This window comes from Nyctereutes procyonoides, unplaced genomic scaffold (assembly GCF_905146905.1).
Source record: "Nyctereutes procyonoides isolate TBG_1078 unplaced genomic scaffold, NYPRO_anot_genome, whole genome shotgun sequence".
Classification (NCBI taxonomy): domain Eukaryota; kingdom Metazoa; phylum Chordata; class Mammalia; order Carnivora; family Canidae; genus Nyctereutes; species Nyctereutes procyonoides.
Genome location: NW_026575147.1, coordinates 8308664 through 8334251, shown reverse-complemented (window position 1 = coordinate 8334251; position 25588 = coordinate 8308664). Strand labels below are relative to the sequence as shown.

General features: G+C 45.1%; 1 protein-coding gene across 1 annotated transcript in view; it reads left to right on the top strand.

Moving 5' to 3' along the window:
- The window catches only part of HK2 (hexokinase 2), a 61763-nt gene extending 51364 nt beyond the window's left edge, over nt 1–10399 (top strand). The window contains exons 13-18 of the mRNA XM_055312462.1: nt 2424–2519; nt 2969–3068; nt 3165–3348; nt 4612–4767; nt 5928–6161; nt 8101–10399. Of these exons, the coding sequence (XP_055168437.1) occupies nt 2424–2519; nt 2969–3068; nt 3165–3348; nt 4612–4767; nt 5928–6161; nt 8101–8245 (915 nt within the window). The 3' untranslated portion in view covers nt 8246–10399. The remainder of the gene's footprint in view (nt 1–2423; nt 2520–2968; nt 3069–3164; nt 3349–4611; nt 4768–5927; nt 6162–8100) is intronic.
- Nucleotides 10400–25588: the final 15189 nt, after the last annotated feature.

Sequence of the window (25588 nt, the reverse complement as noted above, 5' to 3'; positions counted from 1 at the left end):
AGAGAGGCCAGCATTTGCCACAGGATCCTGGAATAGCAGCCTTGATGTTGCTCAGCTGAGTTTCATAAGTGCTTCCTCCTACTCGCCTCTGAGTTAAATTCATCATATGCGCCAGTCTAGTGGAGGTTTTGGGATGTCCTACAATAAAAACCCTTGCCTAATCCAATATTTCCCAACATCTGTCTCACCATTTGTCCGGTGTTAATAGGGCAGTGTTACTCTTTGCTTTTCTGTTTTGCCAGTTTTATTGAGATGGTAACATGAACACCATGTAAGTTTAAGGAGAACAGCACGATGATTTAACTTACATCTTTTGTGAAATGATCATCACAGTAAGTTTAGTTAACATCTGTCATCTCTCTCTCTCAAAAAAAAATCTGTCATCTCATATAGATAAAAAACAAGAAAAAGAACTAAAAAAGTATTTTTTTTCCTTGTAATGAGAATTCTTAGGATCTACTCTTTCACAATTTTCAAATATGCTGTATAGCAGTGTTTGCTCTGTTCATTCCATCCTGAGCACTTACTTCCCTTATCATTGGAAGCTTGTACCTTTGACCACCTTCCTCTGATTCCCTCTCCCCAGCATTTCTCATTTCTTTGTCTCGAAACATTATGGTTCTCAGTGTCAATGCATTGGGTTTTCAAAGCCTTCTCCATTTGCATCAGTTTACCGAAGGGAACATGAAGATAAATATTTGTGATGCTTAATGAAACATTGCATGTTATAATGAAAGCATTAGGAACAAATCCAATTATTCAACAGTTGGGAAATAGTTAACAAATTCTGAGCCATGCACTGCCTCTTAGCAGTAACTAGTTTTTTTGGAAGAAATTGCAATGATATGGGAAAAAAAACTTAATGGTAAGACTAACAAATTTTATAAGAAAAAGATAGTCTCTACAATATAGAAGCCTATAAAAATTATAATTCATAAGAAGATGAGAACCTAGTACTCCAGTATATATGCTTCCAGGCTTTTCATACTGAAATATTTTTAAATAGACACACCTTACTTTTCATGCCAACATGTATATATCTTTATGTATTTATCAGGTGGCTCAAGAACATGTTCACTGTTTCTATCTGAATTATAAGACTCCAGATCATTGTATTAGATTTCATTCTGTATGTTCTAAGTTTCTCTAGGGAGCACGTGAATAGTCTAGCATTGTAAAAATTAATAGCAGATAAAGTAGAAGCTGAGTTCTTCTCTCTGTCATTGGTCTGTCTGTAAACCGGGTTCTGCTCTGGTAAGATCATCCTGTTGAGTGGAAAATCAGCAGGTGCTGAGGCCCAGAGACCTAAAGCTGCCTTGACCACCTGGTGGCCTGGGGCAAGTCTCCCCAGCTTCAGGCACCTTTCCACATCTTATTATTAAGGACCACCTGGAATAATGTTATTTGGTCATTCTGTAAACTTGAGAGCCAAATAGAAAATTTCATTAGAGATGTGAAGCTAATTTGTAGGCAAGACAGTTAGGTGGAGGTGAGCACACAGTTGTTAGGATATAAGTATGTAAAGCAGGACACTGGCTTAGATTATATCTTGTTTTTCCAAATCTCCTGGGATCTGAACACAGTGTGATGCATCCAGGTTGACTTGTGGCTTGTGATCCCTTGCTGGGCCATAAAATGCTGAGCAAGGCCTGGGGAACCATGCTGGTGGGTGGATAGTGAGCATACAGCCCATGTGTGGATTCTGGCCTTGCAGGATGGGGCTCAGGAGTCCCTAATGCTTGTCTCCTGATGGGCTACAACTGCAAAGAGGGAGTCAGGACAAGACACGAAGCAGTTCTCCCACATGTAAAACCACCAGGGAACCTCTGTTCCCCTGTGACATGACAGATGGCCACATTAAAAACAGTGGCTCATGGCGGGGCTCTGAGGAGCCTAGAGTGCTTCCCTCATAGGGGTGGTATGAAGCCCAGCTGTCACCCAACTATGGTCAGGGCACTTGTTCATGCCCTACTGGAATTTGACAATTAAGAGACAGACTCTGACTTCTGATGTAAATATAGAACAGGACAGAGCAAACTGCTTTTACCAGTGAAAGAAACACATGTAATAGAACTTCGCTCCCTGGCAGGAGTGCTTGTGTGGTGTTTGGGGGCCCATGCAGTTGGTGAGCCTGGGGGTCCTGCTCCTCTCCTTTCAAGCTTCTGGCCCTGGGCAGGGTTACTCCAGAGCTGCAGGTACCAAGAAAATGGGCCTGTTAATGATAACCATTTCACCAGTTTGCTGTGAGGATTAAATGATAGAACGCATGCATAGTAGGTGCTCAGTCATGTGTAGGAGAGATGGTTGGTTATGAAAGGGGCCCCGTATGACCTGGGGAGGGTGGGAATAGGAAGCCTGGCCAGGCTGTAGGAATCACACAGGAACCCTCTTCTGACACCCTCATCTGTGCTCTTGATTTTTAGAGCATCCTCCTCAAGTGGACTAAAGGCTTCAAGGCATCAGGCTGCGAGGGAGAGGATGTGGTCACTCTGCTGAAGGAAGCCATCCACCGGCGAGAGGTGGGGGAGGCATGGCCTATGGTAGTGACCTGAGTGCAGAAAGGGGGGTAGTGGGTTCGGGGAAGAATTAATGTGATCCTTCAGTGATGACTGAGTGTCCCCCATGTGTCAAGCCCACCCTGCTCCTGGCACTGGGGATTCAGCAGTGAGCACAACAAACTCTTGTGCTGTAAACAAACCCATGAGCCTATGTCAGGTGCTATAGGGCTGTGAAAGAAAAATGAAGTTGGGTGAGGACAGCGTGAATGGGCTAGGGAAGGGCACCCTCAAATAGCACAAACAGGGGAGGTCTTTGAGGAGGTGACATTTGAGTAGAGACCTGAATGAAAAGAGAAGCAGCTGTGCTTTATAAAATACATTTCATATACGTAGGAATCTCCCTTGCACAAGTGTCTGAAGGAAAATGTGGTTCATTGGTGTGGACTGGGGATCTGCTTTTACCCTGTCAGGAGTTTGACCTGGACGTGGTTGCTGTGGTGAACGACACAGTTGGGACTATGATGACCTGTGGCTATGAAGACCCTCACTGTGAAGTCGGCCTCATTGTTGGTAAGGACCCAGCTGTCATTCCTGGGCGGCGACCCCCAGCCTCGGGTGAGGGGAGGATGGTATTGAACGAGATGCTGATGTGTCTGTATTTGGCAGGCACGGGCAGCAATGCCTGCTACATGGAGGAGATGCGGAACGTGGAGCTGGTGGAGGGGGAAGAGGGTCGGATGTGTGTCAACATGGAATGGGGGGCCTTCGGGGACAATGGATGCCTTGACGACATCCGCACAGAGTTTGATGTGGCTGTGGATGAGCTCTCCCTTAACCCCGGCAAACAGAGGTAGGCACCCCTGGTGCATGTGGGTCCTGGTATGGGTACCCTGAAACTATCAGATCCTCTACAGCAGCAAATCCCAGGACACTCATTCCCAAGAGAGGAAGTTTTCTTGGAAAGTTTATTGTCAAATATATCTGGAAAGTTCTCCTTGCTGGACTGTGACACTTTCAAAGCTCAGTTGGGAGGACAAGTCACAATAGTTGTGACTTGTTTTTGAGGAGCATTTCCTATAGGGAATTGGTCACATAGGTTTTAGAGGGACAAAAAGACATGAAAGGGGGACACTGAGGAACACAGAACAAGGAAATGCTAGAAGCAGCCTCCCCACCCCTGCCTGTGAGAACAGGAGAGAGGGGGTTAAAACCTAGGTCTGGGATGGTGAGGGAAAACAGCAATCTGCTGAAGTAGGATAAAGAAGCTGGTGTGGCAGAGAGAGGAACAGGAAGCAGACAGGACTGTGTCTCTTCCTCCTCCTCCATCCATGCGGTATGTAGCTCTCTGTATTGTCAGGACTGGACAAGGGCCAGCCCCAGCCTGGCAGAGAGGGGATCTGAGCTGTGGGATGATAGTATAAGATCCAGCACACTTCCCCCTGGGAGGGTGTGTATAGTGTTTCCTAACTGGATTCATCAAGGGCCATAGTCCTGCAGAATACACTTTTGTTGAAAGTAGAGGTCACAGACTAAAATGCTTACAGGGGCCAGACAGGTGTCATTAATGAAACAAAGGGTGAGACAAGATGGAGTGGTGATGGGGATCTTGGTTGAAACTGGGGGTCTCAACTTTTTAAAAAGCACTATGCAGGGCCAGAAGATCCTCAAGCCATTGAGTAGTCCCATTCAATTCTAGTGGACAAGACAGGGAATCTCCAGTTGGCTCTAGTTACTTGGGTGATCGTGATGTCATGGTTTGGAAAGAAAGCATGCAGAATACCTCGGGAAGTTCACGATTAAGACTCAGCATCCTGCCCTTTTCTTGGAGGAGGGCTTTGGGTATGTTTCCCTGCTCAAGGAGCTGGGAGGAAGCATTGGAAGGTGATGAGCCCAGGAGATGAGGATGATCCCAAGGAAGCCCATGGGCCTCAGGCAGGTGCTGTTTTCAGTTTCAAGAAGGCTGTGGGTCAGTGTGTATGGATACCAGGAATCCTGCCCAAGTGAATCAAGTGGCACTTCCTTCCTTGGTGGGAATCTGCATGCCCTCTACTTGCTAATTCTCTGGGCATCTCACCTTCCTATGTAACCTCCATGAACATCACCTGCATTGCAGATTCGAGAAAATGATCAGTGGAATGTACCTGGGTGAGATTGTCCGGAACATCCTCATCGATTTCACCAAGCGTGGGCTGCTCTTCCGTGGCCGCATCTCTGAGCGGCTCAAGACAAGAGGAATCTTTGAAACCAAGTTTCTGTCTCAGATTGAGAGGTGAGAATTTGGGCCCGGGGTAGGGTGGGACTGTGTCCTCCCTCTCATGGACAGACAAGCTGAAAGGATTTCCATAGCTCAAGTAAGATTAGGGCATGGCTTATCTACCGGTCAGTTTGGTAGCAGAGACATTCATATCTATACTGTTTATTTAAAGTAACTTATGGATAGTTGGCATTTTAAGCATGGAAAATCCTGCTGAACTGACAGGAGCCCATGCAAAGTAGTATTGTTGGGTTTTAGGTCAACCATCTAAGTTAGGAAGATACTTGCTTCTACGATATAAATTGGAACACACAGAGGATATAGTCTATTAAAGCACTTGCGCCTGGCAGGAGGGCGCTTCTTAACTGCTGCCATGGCGATAAGACAAGCAGGATTGAGTGAAGGTTGGCACATCAGGCAATCAGAAATCAGGCCATGTGGCAGCTCATTAAAGCAGTACCTCCCTCTTCCAGTCTAACGGCAGCAAAGCCTGTTCCAAATGAGAACAGTGAATCTCAGAGCCCTTTAAAAATTAATGCTGTGCATTACTCTCAGGTGTATGGAAAACCAGGAACTGGATGACCAGCCTGAGTGGGGGGGGGATCTGTATCAGTGAATAGAAAGAATATATTTGAGTTTGCATGTCCGTTTGTGTGCAGGAAGCTGATTCTGGAGTTCTAAAACAGTTCCCTTGATATAATAAATTAATTTTCTTCTTAAAATTTGATTTACATTTATTTCATAAAGAGCACATGAGTAACTCTCCGGGTGGGGGAGTGGAGATAGAACAGAGGTCTATGCTGGTCCTGTTGACCCGTGAATAATAACGAAATGGGTATGAGAGAGCTTTGCAGCCGAAAAGGCCAACCACAGGCATTATCACTGTCTTTATTCTTTCCAAATGAGTGCAAAACTAGACAGTGAATTTCCTGTTTTTTTCTTAAATACCAGTTGTATGGTAGCAGTGCCCCGCCTTGCCCAGGCCAAGTGGACATAGGAGCTGTTTCTTTGTGCTCCTGTCACACTCAGGAGGGGCTCTGTGTGGCCCAGTGGGATGGGCACGGGTTCCTAGACTGCTTCAAACATAGGAGCCGTGTTTTGGGGGCTGCCGCCTGGCCAGGCCCCTGGTGTATGTCACTGACCCCTTGCTGTCTCCCCCCACCCCCACTCTGCAGTGACTGCCTGGCCCTGCTGCAGGTCCGTGCCATCCTGCACCACCTGGGGCTCGAGAGCACCTGTGACGACAGCATCATTGTCAAAGAGGTGTGCACTGTAGTGGCACGGCGGGCAGCCCAGCTCTGTGGTGCAGGCATGGCTGCCGTGGTGGACAAAATACGAGAAAACCGTGGGCTGGACACCCTCAAAGTGACAGTGGGCGTGGATGGGACCCTCTACAAGCTCCATCCTCAGTGAGTGCCTGACCTCCACTCGCCCCGTCGGTCTTTTCTTTCCCCATCTCTTCTTTCCTTGCATTCCCTTCTCTTTCTCCCCTTTTTTTATTTTCTAGCAAACCACCCAGCATCTAAAATGTGTGTCTATAACACATACACTTTAGTTTAAAGGTTAATAACCAGAAGTAGGCTTGTGTTTTACCACCCAGCTTGGAGGACTCAGGGTTACACCCCTGTCCCTCTGCCAGGGGAAGGTACTCTGGTGACTTAGTCCCTTGCTTCCTCTGCCATGTATCTCTCTCTCTCCATCTCTCCTTTCATGACTGGCTTTTCCTACACAGCATTTATAATTTTGAGATGCATCCACACTGAAGTATGTGGGTATAGTTCATTAATTTTCAGGGCTGGGTAGCATACCTTTGAATGAGTCTACTATAGTTTCTTGTACTGCTAGTTGATATTGGGTTATTTCTAGATTTTTGTCTGCTACAAACAGTGCTCCTGATGTGAACATTCTAGGAAACGGATGCTGGAACCCTGGAGTGAGGTATTTTCTGCAGTCTGGAGTGGGGGCTGGCCGACTGCAGCCACGACTGTTTTTATAAATAAAGTTTTATTGGAATGCAGCTCTGCCCACACGTGACATATGTGTTGCCTCTGGTTGCTTTCACTCTATAATGGCAGAGTAGTTGCTCACAAAGCTGCAAGTGTATCTACCTACTGTCTGGCTCTTTCATAGGAAACATGTCCCTCGAACTCCCACCAGAGTGGAAGTGTTGAATTCCCTTTTCTTTCAATACTTTTCCCTGTCTCTCCAGCTCTCTTCTTCTCTCCTTTCATCAACCATTGTTCCTGTCCCTTCTTCACTTATTTGCATATGTTTTGGATAAATCATTTTGAATTCAGGAAGTACCTCAATCCCTTTCCCCTAGAAGCTTCTCAGCTCAAAGTTAAGAAGAATAGAGCTGATACATGCTAGTCTGGACAGTAGGTGGGACAGAGTGAAGATAGAGAGACTCCTCTTTTGAAATGTTGGTGGCTCTCACCATGATTGTTCCAAGGAGTTGAGAGATTTGCCCAGGGTTACAACGTAAAAAGAGAGAACCTTGGAGTTCCAAGTCCATTAATGATTAATGTCTCATAAGTGGGAATCTTGGTCTGAATTGAGAGCTGAGAGGGACATAGAAGTTAAGGCACTGGCACTGAGGCTTGTTTCGTAGATGATGAGGGCTTCCTGCCCTTGCTCGGTTGGGGAAAGTGGTGACTTATCTCTTTCCCTAGTCCCACACTGAAAGGCTGTGATCACCACAATGTGCAGGCAACAACCCCGAGCCTGGTCCTTTAATGGCATCTCGGATTAGATGTGGGTCTAATGTGAATCCCTACCCCTGGGAAATAAAATATCGCATGCATGGGGCTTGGTCTTCCTTCCTGAGGTGCCCATGACTCTTGAATCTTTATTCCCACTGATGAGTTTTAAGAACACAATTTCCTGGGCAGACCGGGTAGCTCGGCGGTTTAGCGCTGCCTTCAGCCTGGGGCGTGATCCTGGAGACCTGGTATCAAGTCCCGGGTCGGGCTCCCTGTGTGGAGCCTGCTTCTCCCTCTGCCTGTGTCTCTGCCTCTCTCTCTCTCTCTCTCTCTGTATCTCTCATGAATAAATAAATTTAAAAAAAAGCACAATTTCCAAAATCTCAGTTGCCTTACAGTGGCTCTCGGCTCCCCATTTGCCTGCTGTGACATAGAATTTGGGCATGTTGCTAGCCACTCGAAGCCTTGGTTTTCTGATATGCAATACGCAGTGTTTCATACACGGAAGCTGTCATCCTTTTGCTCATCTTAGTAGTTCCTGGGGTTCCAGCATCACTTCCTAGGATCTCACCTCGGAGGACACAAATCAATCATGACTAAGGTGCTTCTTTTTTTTTTTCCTGTGTCTTCTACCCAACATTTGCAGCTTTGCCAAAATCATGCATGAGACAGTGAAGGACCTGGCTCCGAAATGTGACGTGTCCTTTCTCGAGTCAGAGGACGGCAGCGGGAAGGGGGCGGCTCTCATCACTGCTGTGGCCTGCCGCATCCGCGAGGCTGGACAGCGGTAGAGTCCCAGAAATCAGAAGGGACTTCCTCTGGTTCCCCCTCTCCCCCACTTTAAATTATAAGATGTCATCCCCTGTGTCAGAGACAGGCCCCTCGGCTTTTCCTCGGCAGAGAGGAGCCCGTGGGACTGGGTGTGCTGTCTGTGGATACCCACTTTGAGTTCAATCCCCAAGACTTGGCCTCTTGAGATAAATATGTTTTGAAGTAAGGACTTGTTCATATTTGTCACAACTATTCCTACCGGTTCTTTTAAAACTTCAGACAAATTTTAACCTCTAATAATCCCCCTGACCAAATTCCATGTCCCTGTCTCATCCTACAGGATGGGGACACTAATGAAAAGATATGGTTGCTTCACCATGGACCTTGAACATGATATTTATTTCTAAGTGAAGAGCATCCCCCAGCATGCGGGGGCTGCTATTGTGTCTCCTCTGAGATCCCTCTGGAGATCAAGTTAGCTTGATCCTGATTCTCCCATAGGCAGAAATGGTTGGGGGGAAGAGGGAAGCATAGAGGCAGCAATGGAGGGAAATCCATGGATGGTGATGTGGCAGTCCCTTTTTAACCTCATTTACAAGCCTGGTGGATTCCAGTGGATGCTCTTACTGGAATGAAAGCATCCTGAATCTGAGAAAGCAAAACCAAGGCCATGAGTTGATACATCCTGTTGAAGACCATGTCATATCTCCTTGTGGGTTCTGGAGTCACCTATAAGCAACGGACCTCTGGGGCAGGGGAGACTTTTTTGGTCTGTTTTTAAAATTTTCCTGCAGAAGTGGAAACAATTCTATTTTCATTTTAATTTATGTTTGAAATTTACTTAGTTCATGAAGTCCATCTGCTCCTTTATTTTGACACTGTATGTAATGATTGGTTGTATGTAATATATTTATATGTCAATTTGTTCTGTATGTAAATACACAGGGTCTTTTCAGACTTGGCCTCTGTAGTCAATGAACGTAGTTACAGGATGGAAGGTGAAGATACTGATAGGTTACTAGAAATACCTCATTCACCTGCAGGAAGAGAAGGGAAGCCTCTTCAGGGTGAGTGAATGGCCAAGTAGCTTCTTCCCAGCTCCTTTTTAGCCTGCAGACTGGGAAATGTGGAAGGCAGGAGGCAGTGAGGGAAGCTGAGTCTACAGATCACAGAGACCACAGCAACTAGCTGCTCTGTCTAGACCTTCCTGGGGTAATATTACTTGGGCTCTTAACCAAAGCAAACAGGAATCCTTTCAGACAGACTCACTGCTTAAGAATTGTCATTAGGACAGCCAGTAGTATTTTTAAGCTATCTAAGAAGATAAAGGAAGCCGCCAAAAACATTTAAAGAAAATTCCGTCTAACTATTATTAATAGCAAACCTAAACCAAACAATGAAGCAATCAAACAAAACCTCAGGAACAACACCTTTGGCAGATTTGTGCCCTCCTAGCAAAATTGGTTTATTTGTAAATGTTTTTACAAGAAGCATTGTCCAAGGGCTTCTCAACGCTGAGCTGTTTTTATATACGGTATTTATTTCAAACTGTTGGTGGGTGTGGGGGGAGGGGGACATAAAATCTATGCTCTACTTTTCAGGAGTGCAGTTCATTCTGAATCTGAAAGCCACGTCTTCCCTAAGCTATGCACACCCACCTACTGCGACTACATGGTAAAGAGGGAATGGCCCCAGAACACTATTGAGTAGGAATCAAGGATCATGAGGAAGAAAAGACAGGACTCACTAGCACCCAACTTTGCACACGTATCACACTTGTTGAGAACAATGTTTGGGTCTGTGTATCACTAAAGAATGCCCAAGAAGTAGAGATGAATTTTAACTTTTAAACTTGAAAATTAGGCACTGTCTGTGAAATTGCACCTTTTTTTTAAAGGGTAGAGCTGTGTGTATAGCTATTAAAGTTATGTCATTGGTTTCCAAAAAAGAAAATGCATTTTGAATGTCTGTGTCCCCATGATTAGGTGACAGTTCCTTGCTGATGCTGCTTTGCCTGATGTAAATACAGTAAATCTCAATCTTTGACTGGGAAGTGTTGAATCTCAAATCTTTGAGCACTCAGTCTAGTAAAGTTGTTGTCATGTATAATAAAGAACTAGTTGAATTAACTATGTGAGGTTAACTATTAATAAATTTTAACATTTTTCAAAATAGCCAACGTGTGTTTCATGAGGATTTTTAAGGGTACCATCATCTGTGGGGCATATTATGACTTCTGGTCTGAATAATTGCCTATCTTGATTTTGACTGCATGTGCTTGCTTGGCAGGTATGTGGCCAAGACTTGGTCTTGACCCTGGATATCTTTCTTCTCAGAACCATGGTTCCAGTGAAGCTGGAAGATAGATGACCTTTCCTAGGCCAGTTTTGAGCCTCTAGCTTTCAAGCATCAGTGAAGAAGCATGGCTGGTGCAGTAGACTACTGTTGAAGGAGTTCAGCTGAGCCATTAGCAGGGGACTCGGGGGCTCTGGCTGGTCTCTTTAGGCATTTGATTCACATTCAGGATAGAAAGCCCTACTTATGGGAACATCTAAAAAGCATGTGCCGTTTGTTCTCTCCTTAACCTTTCCCGTCTCTCCAATAAACAAAATGCAAACCTGGGCAATCCTTTCCTCAGTAGACCCTGCTGACCCCCACTGACATGGCCCTGTTTGAGAATGAGATTATGAAAACATCTGTGACACTATTGGGAGTACAAGCTGGTACAACCATTTAGGGGGGACAGGCGACATGCATCCAAAGCATGTTTTGTGTAATTTTCTAGAAATTTGTACAGAGGAAACACAGATAGTTGGAGACCAAGATTTAGCTCTGAGGGTATTGATGATTACACGATTTATAAAAAAAAAGAAAAGGGGCATCTTGTACAATGGGTCTACTTGTCCTGCATCAGAGTTCAGTGAGGAAGATCATCTGAGCCAGTTATGTCAGATTTTAGTTCTGGGGCTTGGTTATACAGGTGTTGAAAAGCTGAGAAGCCGGAGTATGGAGAAGCAACCCAGAGATTAGCAATGTAAAAAAAAAAAAAAAAAAAAAGAAAGAAAGAAAGCCTTTCTAGCCCTCTGGCTGGACAGAGTCCAAAAGCTGGGGAGGGGATGCAGGATCTGGAACCACTGGGCAGGGAGGAAGGGTGGTTAGAAATAACCCTCAAAAAAAAAAGAAAAGAAATAAACCCTCTCAAAAAAAAAAGAAAAGAAATAACCCTCTCATCTGGCTCTCTGCAGTGTCTCCATTGGTAGAGACTGCCTGGGAACCAGCTGGAAAGGGAAGCTGTGGACTGAGCAGCGGAGGGTGGGGCCTGGACCCCATAAAAGCATGAGAGTTGTTGAAGAACACTTAATATGACAGGAAGCGTTGACAGCACGCTGCTTCATGTTGAAAGTTGAACATAACATTCTATCGGGATCCTGTTTTTGTTAAAAAAAAAATATATATATATACACACACTATGTTCGAGGATTACTGTGTTTCCCTGAACATCCCCTCAGCTGACCCCTCACCCCTCTGGGATTTGGACACCGGCCCTGGGAGACTCTCAGCAGCCCCCCCACCCCTATGCTCACTGGTTCCCCTCATGCTGCCTCTCTGTCCAGCTCCTGATGTCTCCTTAGGAGTGGGGGGTGAGTGGGGAGAACAGTTGGACAGTCTGCACCCCAGTTAACTTGCAGCTGGGAAGTAGCTTTTCCAGCTTCTGTCAAGCCCATTGTACCCTTTTTTTTTTCCTTTGTCGCCTTGTTTTCTTTGGGCTCCAGGTGCAGGAGGCTAAATTACTCATTCCCCTCAGTTCAGCATATTTATTTTCTCATCTTTGCAAGGATCTTTCTTGCTTTTTTATCTTCATATTCCCCTTTATCCTCATTTCTTTCTTTTTTTTTTTTTAAAGATTTTATTTATTTATTCATGAGAGACACAGAGAGAGAGGCAGAGACACAGGCGGAGGGAGAAGCAGGCTCAACGCAGGGAGCCCGACGTGGGACTCGATCCCGGGTCTCCAGGATCACGCCCTGGACCGAAGACAGGCGCCACACTGCTGAGCCACCCAGGGATCCCCTATCCTCATTTCTTTTTCCCATTCTGCACTCACTCATGATCAGCCGTCACGTTACTGTGTTGATGTGCAACTTATATGTGTGTCTGAAGCATCTATTGCTTTGTGGACATGCTTTTTAATTTACAAGTGTTGTTGGCCAAAAGTCTTTTTTTTTTCCATTAAGCATCACGCTTTTAAAGACCCATAGATGCAGGGATCCCTGGGTGGCGCAGCGGTTTAGTGCCTGCCTTTGGCCCACGGCGCGATCCTGGAGACCCGGGATCGAATCCCACGTCAGGCTCCCGGTGCATGGAGCCTGCTTCTCCCTCTGCCTGTGTCTCTGCCTCTCTCTCTCATTCTGTGTGACTATCATAAATAAATAAAAATTAAAAAAAAAAAGAAAATCCAAAGGGAGAGAGAGGAGTGGTGGTGAACATGAAAGGAATTTATTTAAAAAAAAAAAAAGACCCATAGATGCCAGCGCACGTAGCTCTAACCCATTCCTTGGTGTCACTGCACATTCTCTGGTGTGCACCTGCGCCGTGCGCTCCCGGGGAGGGACCCACGGGGGCAGGGGGCGGGGCCCAGCCTTCTCTGGCTGCACAGAGGTCGCTGCGGGGAGCGTCTTTGCACAAATCCCGTTAATCATCCTTGGAGGACCTCTCTGGGCACGTTCACAGGATCCGGAGAGCGGGATCACAGATTGTGCATTTACTTAAACTGATCCCGTATTGCCAGGTTCCTCTCCTGAAAGCCTGCCCCCAAGTCCTCGACGGCACATCTCTGGCAGCCCTTGGCATTATCCAGCTTCCTGATTTTTATTACTGTGCTGAGCGTAGAGTGAGGTTGTTTCCATTTACACTTCTCTACAATAAGTGGGAGCATCTCTTTATGGTTTCTTAGCTTTTAAGGTCCTCAGTTCACTGTCCATATTCTTTGCTGGCTATTTAAGCAGGGTTCTTCTCACTTGCTGATTTACCAGAGTCCCTTGTTTGACGGAGGTAACAGTCTGTTGTTGCCTCACATAGGACAACTGTCTTCTCCCAGTCTGTTATTTGTGCCCACGGCATCCTTTGTTGACTAGGAGTCCTTTCTTTTGGTGTAAGCAAATCCACCCAGAGACTTGTACTTCTGACCTTTCTCACCCATAGTCCACTCACATTGTCTTCTGTTAATTTTATGTATAGTTTTATCCTTTACTTAAAAAGAGTTAGTGTAAAACCCTGTGGGTGTGCATCTTCCATATAATAGGTAGGGTCCAGTTTTGTTTGGGTTTGGTTTTTCATGTCATTAGTAAGTCTGCCCTTCCCCACGGATTTGTGGCTGTGTTTCTAAAATATATTAAGTTCACAAGGGTCTGTCTCTGCTCCTTGATCTTTTTTGTTTGTTTTTAAGCAAGTAACTGACTTTCTAATACCATGGCTTTCTAAGGTGCCTTAATATCTAGCAAAGCAAGTTTCTCCACTTTTCTTTTTCAGATTCGACTGTGTTACTTATGGTCTGTTATTCCTCCATGTACACTTTAAAATGCTTCCCAAGTCTCTAAAGAAAAATCAGCTTAATGTTTGATTAGAATTACAATGAATTTAGCGATTTTTAGAGTGGAATTGACACTTTTCACGTTCAAAAGAGCATAGAACATCTCTGTGTACTCATAAAATCTTTTCTGCCTTTTCTCAGAGTTTCAAAGTTTTCTCTGTAGAGGTTTTGTGCATTCTTTGTTAAATTAGTTCCCAGAAAGTTTATATTTGCTGTGTGTGGTCCTTGATTTTTTACTATATTTTCTGGCTGGTTGTATCCCAGAGCATCTCAATCTTGGCACGACTGCCATTTGGGCCCGGATGATCCTTCATTGTGAGGGCTGTCCTGTGCATTGTGTGATGTTAGCAGCATCCCTGGCTTATACCCATCAGATGCCAGTAGCCCCCCTTCCCCAGTTGTGAGAAAATGTCTTCAGACATTGCCAGATGTCCTCTGGGGGTAGGATTGTCACATAAAATACTGACCTGGTATTTTACCCCTAAAATTACATGAGACATGTTTTACCATATAATTTCTTACTGCTTATCTGAAATTCAGATTTAACTGATTATCCTTTTAAATTTTACTTGTTAAGTGTATCAACCCTACCTGAGAGGCATAATCACTCCCAGTTGAGAATCTCGGGTATAGAGAAACATTAGAAATTTGTGTAAGTTGATCTTGTTTCGGATAACTTGCTCAATTTTATTAATTATAATGGGCTTTATTCTTTTGGCTTTTCTATATAGATGATCATATATTTTATAAATAATTGAAGTTTGATCTTTCCCTTTGCTTTACCTCTTTTTTCTCTTTTCTTACTACATGGGTTAGGATCTCTAGCTAGCACTGTTACACAGTAGCGGTAATAGTACATATTCGTCTTGTTCCCAATCTCGTGCCTAAATTTTCTCCATTAAGAAAAGTGTTTGATTTAGGTTTTGGATACCAACTTAAGGAACTTGTTTTTTCTATCCCTACTTTGCTAAAATTTTAAAATTATAAAATCTTAAATAGATGTACTACATTAAATGCTTTTTCTGCATCTGTTGAGAAAGATATGTAGTTTTTCTCCTTTGGTCTTTACTGTGATGAGTAACATCAATGCATTCACTGGCAAATCTTTTATTGCTGGGATAAAGTATATATTTTTATATCATTGTTGGATTAGTTCAGTTGCATCTTATTTTTTTGCATTCTCATTCATAAGTGAAAGAGGCCTGTCATTTTCTCCCCTTTGTGTTGTCTTGATCTGGTTTTGAATCAAGATTACATTAATTTCACATTGAAGTCTGGGCACTTTTCTCTCTTTTTTCATTTACTGAAACAATCTGTGATGAGATAAAGATTATCTGTCTCTGGACAGTTAGGTGGAACACATCTGGGAAGCCATCTGCGGCTGGGGCTTTGGAGATTACCACTTCCATTTCTTTGATCTTTACTGCTCTAGCCAAGTATTCTATATCTTGATGCTTCATATTTCCCAAGAAATTCATCAATAACATCTAGAGTGTTATATCGTTTTGGGTACACTTCTCTGTAACACTTTAAAAGACTTTTATTTTAGAAAATTTCAAACACATCCAAAAGTAGACAGAAGGATTACTGGCTCCCCTATGTTTCAATAGTTATCAGCTCCTGGCCCACCTTGTTTCACCGGTAGCCTCTGCTCATCCCTTCATGCTAATGTGAAGTAAACCTCTGACATTGTCCATGACAACTGCAGAGGCTCCTGTATAATCTTCAAAAGACAAGGACTGGGGCAGCACAGGTGGCTCAGCGATTTAGCGCCGCCTTCAGCTCAGGGCCTGATCCTGGAGACCCCAGATTGAGTCCCACGTCAGTCTCCCTGCATGGAGCCTGCTTCTCCCTCTGCCTGTGTCTCTGCCTCTCTCTCTCTCTCTCTCTCTCTCTCTGTGTGTGTGTGTGTGTCTCTCATGAATAAATAGATAAAATCTTAAAAAAAAAGATTAAAAACAAAGACTGTCTATTTTCAACCTATCTACAATGCCATCACCTCTTGCCAGAAACTAAGAATTCCTCAACATCAAGAAACCACTAGTGTTTAAACTTCCAGTTGTCTCATAAATATCACTTACAAAGTTTAAATCAGAATCAAAGCAGTCTATGCCTTGCACTCCGTTGACCTGTCTTCTAATCTCTCCATAACCTTCTGCTCCCTGCACTCTGTTTTCCTTTTGTCTGAAGAAATTGTGTCATTTGTCAAGTTTCCCATGATTGTGTTTCTAGTCTGTCATGTTCCCCCTGTCCTCTGTATTCTTGTACTCGGTGGTGTAACCTCAACTCTTGATCAGATGTACATTTGATATTTTTAGAAAAGATTTTGTTTATTTAGAGAGTGAGTGCAAGCGGGGGAAGGGACAGAGAGAGAGGGAGAAAGAGAATCTCAAGCAGACTCCTTGCTGAGTGCAGAGCCTGTCCAAGCCAAAATCGAGAGTTGGGCACAAAATTGATTGAGCCACCTGGGGGCCCTATGCATTTTATATTTTAGCAAGACCACTTCAGAGGGGTCATTGCATTATTTATCTTTGTTGTACCTGTGCTTGCTCCTCCCTTTCATTGTCTATTTGTGTATCTCAATGGATAATTTCTCTTTCTCATCTCTTTTCTTGGTCAGTCCTGTCAGAATTTTATTTCATTAATCTTTTTAAAGAATTAGCTTATGAGTTCTGTTAAATTTTTGTTTTGTTTTTTCTTCTCCCCTTCATTAATCTTTGCCCTTATGTTTCTTCCTTCTTGTTTCTTGAGTGTGCCTTACTGCTCCTGTTCCAGCTTTTTAAGTGAGTCTTATAGCTGGTCTTTAAGTTTCCCTCTATTTACTGTGGTAGGTCCCACACATTTTGATACACAGCATTAGAATTCTAAGTAATTAGTAATTTGGCAAAAGTTTTCTTTTTTAACCTTTCAAAATTCAATATTCTCTTAGTTTCCAGTAATATGTCTTTGAAAGTATAACTTTGTTATTTGTTTCTGATTTTTTGGCATGATGGTCTGAGAATATGGTCTCTTTGATACTAAATCTTTAGAATTATTATTATTGTAATTATTTTTTAAAGATTTTATTTATGTATTCATGAGAGACATACAGAGAGAGGCAGAGACACAGGCAGCGGGAAAAGCAGGCTCCCCGTGGGGAACCCAATGTAGGACTTGATCCCAGGACCCCGGGATCACGACCTGAGCCGAAGGTAGATGCTCAATCACTGAGCCACCCAAGCATCCCTGAATCTTTAGAATTATTAAGTCATCTTTTGTGGCATACTGTATGGGCAATGCTGTGACCTTCTAGGTGTGTCTGAAAAGTCTGTATGCTCTGGTGTTGGGCACAGAATTAGAGAGAAAGATAAGCATTGAAGCAGAGTGACTGTGGATATATTCTAGCATCAACAGAAATCATTTCTGAGCTTCTTGACACTGGAAGCACAGGTGACCTTTATTTTCTTCTTCTTGGACAACAGTTATTTTTATTTGTGTTTCCAAATGTTCTTGAAATCGATGTCAAGGATTTCACATGCGCCGACCCCCCCCACCCCCGCCTCCACCCGATAGGTAAGGGCACTGGTGCGGACAAAGGGTGATGTCTGCCACCGTAGATCATGTGGGTGACTCACTCATCCTTCCTGGACTGCCATCTTGCTCTGTGAAATGAAGGGATTTAAGCTCCCACCCAGCTTGAACGTTTATATTCTGTTATTTGTAAGCTCCATCTGCTGCTGGCGTGTTTACCTGAAAATCCTGGCACTATAGTCCAGGCTTGGATGCCAGCGTGGCTGGGAGCCTCACAAACTGGCCCTCAAGGGAGAGCACGCTCCCACCCACAGGCAGGGGGATGAGGCCTTCCTCACTGCAATAACAGGAGATGATGTGGCCTTTTCCCTTCTTTCCCTTAGAGATGAAGTTGTTTCTTTCTCCGGCATGTTCTCTGTTTCCAGGCTGCAAGCCTTTTTCCAGGGGGAGCAGACATGAAGGGCGCCATTTAGAACGTTGAAATAAACAGGTAGACTACCCTTGGCAGGGCCAGGACTTCAGGCCTGCTGAGGTACGATTGTGTGCTCTCTGTTTTATTAAATGTTTTCCTTCTGATTAAGCAGTGAGAAATACCAGAACAGTCCGCAGTCGTGTGCTGACCCTGGGGACGGGGAAGGGCGTACCAGTAGGCCTCTGAGCTTCTATTTTTCTATTTTACTCAGTCATAACAGGAATGTCCTCACCTAGGGATTCCAGAATTGCCCCATGGGACCAGCTCCCCAATCCATCAGCAAAACCAAAAAAACCCATCCTGGGCAAATTTCTCCACATCTCAAAGCCTCAGATGCGGCCCCAAGTCGAGAGAGTGAACGTGCATGGGAGCCAGCGTGTGTGCATGTGGATTATTCAGTTTATATACATTATACATGAAGTGGGTATGAGTTTGCTTCACAACGTTTGGTTGCAAGCAACACCACAGCACTGAAATTAGCTCTGAGCCCTCCCTCACCCAGAGGATGATGTGTCCAATATCGGGTACTATTGGGGTGCCCTTCCCCTCCCCAGGATGGAGAGGGAGTCTCTGGGGACAACATGGTCCAGAAGCACCTGAGAAAGGGTCTTCAGTTTTGAGCACATAGGGGACCCCTGTTTTCCAAGCCCAGGTGACCAGTTGGAGAAGCTCTGGTGCCTGCCAGCCTGCCGGGGCCCCTGAGCAAGGACCCACCTCCCTTGGCACCCGACGCTGGCCCAGTCCCTGCGGAGGGGACGGCGCCCCTGGCGGCGGCAGGCACATCCCGGGTAGCACACGGCCATCCCTGCGCGGGCCGCTGCGCCGCTCCCGTGGCGCCCTCGTGTGGCTGCGCGTGGGAACGACGGCAGCCTTCACCCCGCGGGCCGCCGCGCTGCATCCCGTTATCCTGGTCCCCAAATTCCTCTTCGGGCCTGCGATTCACCTTAAAGCCTGGAGGCTGCTCCAGCCTCAGACGCTGGATGGGTTCTTTTCATTTCCATTCCCCTCAAGCAAGCAGATTATTTTAAAATAGTGCGTGTTTCCTTAGACAGTATTTCAAAGGAGGAGGGGAAGGAGGAGGGGAGAGGAGGGAGAAATTGCTAAGAAGACTGGAACACTCCAGAGGATCGTCGGGGGCAGGGAGGAGGGTGGTGAGGCGGAGGGACAACTGGCAGAGGGCTTCCTCTGGTGTGTGCGTTCAGGGGACGGTCCATCCCCGCCTTGCTCCACCGTTACCCCAGGACCTCTGGGTCCCCATCTTCCAGGTCCTCCTCCTGCAGAGGTAGCCCCCAAAGCCCAGGTCTGTGACTAGAGAGAGCTGATTGTCTTAAAGAGACATCAAACTTCCCAAGGCAAGTGGTCTACCCTTGGCAGTCTAAAAGTCAGTTATTTGCTGTAAATCAACAATTTAATAAATTGATACTGAGTTGGGTTTATTGTAAATCAATACTTTAAATTTCCCACCTGAATGCTGTTGTGGGAGCAGAGAGCAGGCTGGCTGTGGAGACGTGCACTCTGAGAAACTCACATCCACAGGGCCCTGGGCCTCTCCCTGGGATGCTTCCAAGGGCCTAGCCAGCTTTGTTTGACATCTAGCCAACATAGAGACTTCTGGATTCTCTTGCTCTCTTGTGTTTATAGAAACGCAGGAGTGGTTATTTTTCTCTGGCTCACACTGTTTCTTTTGTTTTTCTATCACTGTTTCTTCCAGCTTTCTGGAATAAGCTTTCTTGCTTATGGTTCAGTGCTGAATCCTGACTTGTCCGTAGATTGGATGAGGGGTTTTTATAGGAGATCATGAAGGGACATTTTAATCAGAGTCTGGGACAGTCAAGAGCTCTATGTTTTTTCTTACTGGCAACACCTCACCAGGGAGAGTGAGATCAGGGATGACACCACTGCTGTCCCTTTAGGAGAGGTCTCTGGGCCCCTTCCTGCACAACTCCACTGTTGCTAGGCAGAGACCACCCCAAAACAGGCAGAGCTAAATCTTCTGCCCACTAGCTACAGCATCTTCCCTGCTTAGGGTCAGTGTGGGGAAAGTGCACCTCATATGACAGCCCTTATTTCATCCATCCTTGGTGCTGCCAGCATTCTCTCCTTGGAGGCCTCCCCTCTCCTACGGCTCTGACATCCTTGGATCTGTGATTTCTTTCTCTGGTCTAACCCTTCATTCCTTCCACCTCTCAACTCTACTCCTTTGCCCCTGGAACTCCACAACTAGCAAGTTGCCCCAGAGGCCCAGCCTCACCCCGAGATGTTCCCTCCTCTTTCTTGCCTTGATTCACTCATTCATCAAATATCAATTGGACAATGATTAGGACCATTGATTTTGATGCTGAGGATACAGCAGTGGACAAAATAAACTCCTACCTTACATCCTTGTAGTGAGAAAGTGAGCACCTAACATACATTATGTCACATGTAGTTAGTGCTATGAAGAAAAATACAGCAGGATCAGGAAATCGAGAATGATGGTGTGGGGGCAGTGTGGCTATTCTATATAAAGGAGAGAAAATAAAAGGAGACCCACATGTCTCTGTAGGAGGAGAGCTGCCCACACAGAGGCAAAGGCAAGAGCTATTGAGGAGCATGACAGGGGCTGGTGCGGCCGGGAAGGTACTCGAGGGGCGAGCGGAAAGGCATGAGGTATGCAGGTAGTTGGAAGCCAGACCACGTGAGGCCTCACAAACCATTGGAAGCCTTTTTCGAATTTGCTCCAAGTGAAATGAGAAGTCATTGGAAATGGTTTTGAGCAAAATGATGCCAAGAGCTGAGTTATGTTTTCAAAAAAGGCCCCTTAACAGCCACATGGAGAGTAAGCAGACACAGCAAAACCAGTTAGTAGCTGACTGAGGCAAACCAGGTGAGAGGTCACATACCAGGCAGGTAGCAGTGTCAGTGGTGAGAGCTGTCAAACTAGATATGTTTTGAAGATAAAAGTCAATAGACTTGTTAACAGAATGGACAGGAGGTGTGAAGGAAAGAAAAGACCCAAGGTTTTGGGCTTGAGTAACTCAAAGAATGGAGTTGTCATCCTCTGACATGGGGGAAAACTGAGACAGGGACAGGTTTTGAGGAGCAAAATCAAGAGGTCTATTTTGGACCAATTCAGAAACAATGATCACCCCAGCACCCAGATGGTGGTTTTGAAATACCATTTCCCAGGTTTACTGATCCCAGGTCTGGGGGCAGGAAATGCACCACCTGATCCTGGAGCATCTTCAAATACCAGATAACAAGGACTGTCAAAGACAATTCGGGCCCTGTCAAGAGGACTGCGCCACACGCTGAAGCTGGATAATTTGAGCACCAGTGCAGATTAAACTGTGATGCATTGAAACATTCTCGAAGATGTTTAAATCTATGCATTTATGGTGGTAGTAAATTCGGTCACTTAATTGGTTTCTGTTGGAGAGTGTTAAGGAACCCACTCATTCTTTTGAAAACTGGTTAATATAGGAAAAATGTCAAGCATTCATACTGCCTTTCCTATACAAACTATACCTCGGGGTAACCAAGTAGTGGCTGAGGGGACATTTCTCTTCACCAGAGGTATTCCAGTTACGGAATAAAGAAGAATTAACAAATTTAAAAGTCACTGTTGGACAATGTTAATGATGTAATGGGCCCACATGGTGAGCATAAACTGTTTTGAGTATGACGAAAAGAGAGAGAAGCACCACCTCTAGAATCTAAATACCAATTTGTAGGTAATACACAGGTTGGGACATTCAACAAAATCCCAAATTAAGGAATCTCTGTAGACAAATGGTCCTGTTTCAACAAATACATTAAAAAGGAAAAACGAGAGGGAGGGAGAACCTAGGGATTAAAAGAGACTTAAAATGTATATCAATCACACTGTGTACATCTCTTTCGCATCCTGACTCAAACACACAAGCTTACCAAAACTTAATGAGACCATTGGAAATGGGAACGCTGGGTACGAGGTGCTATGAAGGAACTGTTAGTTTCTGTGAGTGCAATCATGTTATGAGGATCATGTTTAAACATGGGGTCTTATCTTTGAGAGACGCGCTGAAATACACACAGATGAAATGATGCAGTGTGTACTGGTTTCAAAATAATGCAGGCTTCAGGGGCAGAAGCAAGGCTAGCCATGAGTTAGTCATGTTGAATCTGTGTGATGGGCACATGGCGATTCATTAGACCAGTCTGTCTATTTTGTACACATTTGAAATTCCCCATCACAAGTAAAAGAGCATGAGAGGGAGAGGGAGAAGATTTAAGAAGACAGAAAGGAATAGAGGAAGGGAAGGGACCAGGGAAGGAAGGAGGGAGAAATGAGAGGAAGGAGAGAGTTTTCTTTCGGGCACAGGAAGTTGGAGCTGCTAATTGGATGTCCTGATGGAGACGCTGAGTTGGTAGTTGGAGTTGGCTATATGGGCCTGAAGTTCAGGAGACTATTACGGTCTGAGACAAAAATCAAGAGTCCTAAATTTACAATTATATGAAAATCACAGAACTAGATGAGATCACCTTAAAAGTGAATACAAATGAGGGAAAAGACATGCTACAGGCTGCTTGAGGATTTCCAAAATTGAGAGCTCTGGAAGATGAGGCAGGAAAGGAGGTGCGCTGCTGACCATTGCATTTGGCATAGAGAGGCCATCGATGACCTGGACCAGAGCGGTTGTGGGGAGGGTTGGGTGGATTCCAGAAGGCGGAGAAGGAGACCAGAGGCAGTGAGCATGCTTGAGTCTTTAGAAGAGTTTTTTTTGCAAGACAGCAGCAGAAAAATGGCACAGATGTGTGAGGGGGGCACGGCAGACAGGTTAGTTTTCAAGGTGGGAGGAATTACAGTGTGTTTTTATTCTGATGGGAATCATGCAGTGGAGAGATAGAATAAATAATGATGGGGGAAGAGGGCGATTACTATCAGGATGTTCTGGATCATCCCTGTGGGCCTGAAACAGGTTCATGAGCAGCTTCACTAGGATGCATTTGGTGTTCTCACACATTCATTTCATTGTCCCAAGCCTGAATATCACCGCATGGCCTTCCTGGGGGCTCTGTGAAAGTGTTCATGTAGTTTTGATGCTCATATGGCCATTCTGGAGCTGAGTCCACAGTGAGGGCAGGAGGTTGTCCACCCCACCAAACCCCAAGCTTAGGGTTCCTGGATGAGCGCAGGGTGCCTTGTGAGGTTCTGGGCACATCTGGGGATACGTTCTTGGGCAACGTGTACACATTCTTAGCTAAATCTTCTACCACAACCTGGGTGCCACTGCAAAGCACTTGCTGACATCTGATTCCAGCATGAGTGTGTGTGCACAGTTCCCAGCAGCAGCCAAACAACTCAGGCTGTGCCGTTGCTCTGCTGCTCCTTGTAGCTGCTCACGATGGAGGACACAGTGATGAGACATGGCCAGACCACGTGCTGCAGAAGGACCTGGGAGAGCCAGCTGGTCAGTACTAGAGTCCCTGCTGGGGCCAAGAAGTCTACATGCTGCTTCTGGGTGAGGTGGGGGCCAGAGGTAAGGCTGAGAGTGGAGCTGGGACCAGAGCAGGTGCTGGGACTGAAGACACTGGAGGAGCTCTGTCTGGCCCTTATGGTTTTTTGGGCCAACACACCTTTTTCCCCCCATAAGCACTTCTTGTATTGTCTCATTTTATTTCCATTATATGAATTATAGTAAGTCTGGTAGACCCTTAGGTACCAATCATGAATATTATATCACCACTGATTGAGTCTGGCTTCCTGGGAGTCTGCACGTGGCTCCTCTAAATAAAAGCCTCAACACTCGTGATGAGTCCTCTGCACACACCCACTTCCCAGAGGGTGGGGCTCTCAATGCACAGCATAGATTTCCCATGCCTTGGTGTTGGTTCTGATCTGAGGAAGTGAGCAGCTCTTCATTTCCCTGGGCAATTTGGGCCTAAACATGGTTTTTTGAGACGCTTCATGGTATATTGCGATGGAAGGTCTAGAGAGCTACAGATTATTTCAAGCTCTGCATTGACCAGCTTCAGGCTTCTTCCTCAAGTTCAACACATTTTATGTTGCAGGCACTGGAAATCCAACAGTGATAAAACAAAATTCTTGCTTATATAAAACATATATTCTATTTGGGGAGATGGCTATTAAGCAGATTAAAACAAATATGTAATATGCCAGTCAGTGAAAAGTTCTACAATGAGAAATAAAGCAGGGTTGGGATGGGGTATGGGGAGTGCTGCGTGTGTGGTGTGTGTGTGTGTGTGTGTGTGTGTGTGTGTATGTGTGTGTGTGTGTGTGATTGTGATTTTAAGGGAAGGCTTCTATGAATAGGAAATGTTTGAGCAGAGATCTGAAGGAGAAAGACACATGGTTACCTGGTGAGAACATTTTAGGTGCAAGGAGCAAACAGGTATAAAGGTGTTGAGACTGAGGATGCTCAGTATCCCAGAATCCCCTGGGGCCCAGTGGGGCTGAACAGGAGGGATCAAAGGAGAGGTTGTAGAAGATTAGGTTTGAGAAGTAGGAACAGAGTGGGCAGGTTATATAGCCTCATGAGTCATTGTAAATACTTTATTACCTTCCCCCAGCGGAAAGCATTGGAAAGGACTGAGAAGAATCACTAGGGTGCTGTGTGGAGAATCAGCTGAGGGGCCAAGGGCAGAAGCAGAAAGTCCAGTAGAGAAGCTATTACAGTAACCCTGGTGAAAGATGTTGGTGCTAGAACACCAACTTGGTATTAGGTGTTAGATGAGGTCAGACTAGATCATTTTTGAAAGAAAGGCAAGGGCTGCTGGTGGATTGCAATGCAAGGCAGGGAAAGAGAGGGGTCGGGGATGGTGGGAGCTGTTACAATATTTCGGTTGTTTCCTTTTCTTTGCACATAGTAGGTTTGCATTTTCTACCTTCCTTTAAGTGGTGTGGCCATACAACTTGCTTTGGACAGTGAAATGCAAGCAGAAGAAATGTGGTCATTTAAGTGTGAGAGCAAGACTGCCTTCTGCCTCAAAGCAAAGCATGTGGAAATATTTGATCAAGTCCCCAGGTGAGCATGATGTGTAGAGCTCCTCCCAACTCGGGCTGGGCATGAACAACAAAATAAACATTTGTGTGTTATGCCTCTGAGATTTGGGGGTTCTGTGTCACTGCAGCATCACCTAATTTATCCTGACAAAATCAGATAACAGGGTTAGAGGATTTGTTCTGAGCAACCAGAGGATTGACCTTTTCATTTCTTGAGATGGGAGGGAGAATGAGAGGAATGAGTTTTGGGGGAAGATTCGGAGTTTGTTTTTGGGCACACTAAGTTTGAGATTCATATCAGGCACCAGGCATCAGGTATCCAGGCGCAGATGTTAAGTCAGCAGCTGGAGACATGGGTCTGATTTCCAGGGAGAAGTCAGGCTGGAAATACACACTTGGGAGTTGTAGGCAGGAGGCCAGGTCAGGTCACTAGGCAGTGGATACAGAGAGGAAAAAGCACAGACTGCTTTAAGGCACTGAGTGAAGACATGCAACTGTGTTGAATGCTGCTGACAGGTCACCAAGATGAGGACTCTCAATTGACTTGAGATTGCACTGTGGAGTGATTAGTGACCTCCACAAGAGCAATTTGGGTGGCGTTACAGGAATGAAACTGATTGAAGTGTGTTCAAGAAAGACTAAGAGGAGAAAAAGTGCAGTCTGATTATAATTAACTCTTTTGAAGAGGATTGACATAATAGAATGGTGGTGGTGGGAGAGATCTGGGGTTAATAGGATTTTTAAAATAAAACATTTTTAGATGGAATAAATTATAGTACATCTGCATGTTTTGGGAACATATCCAT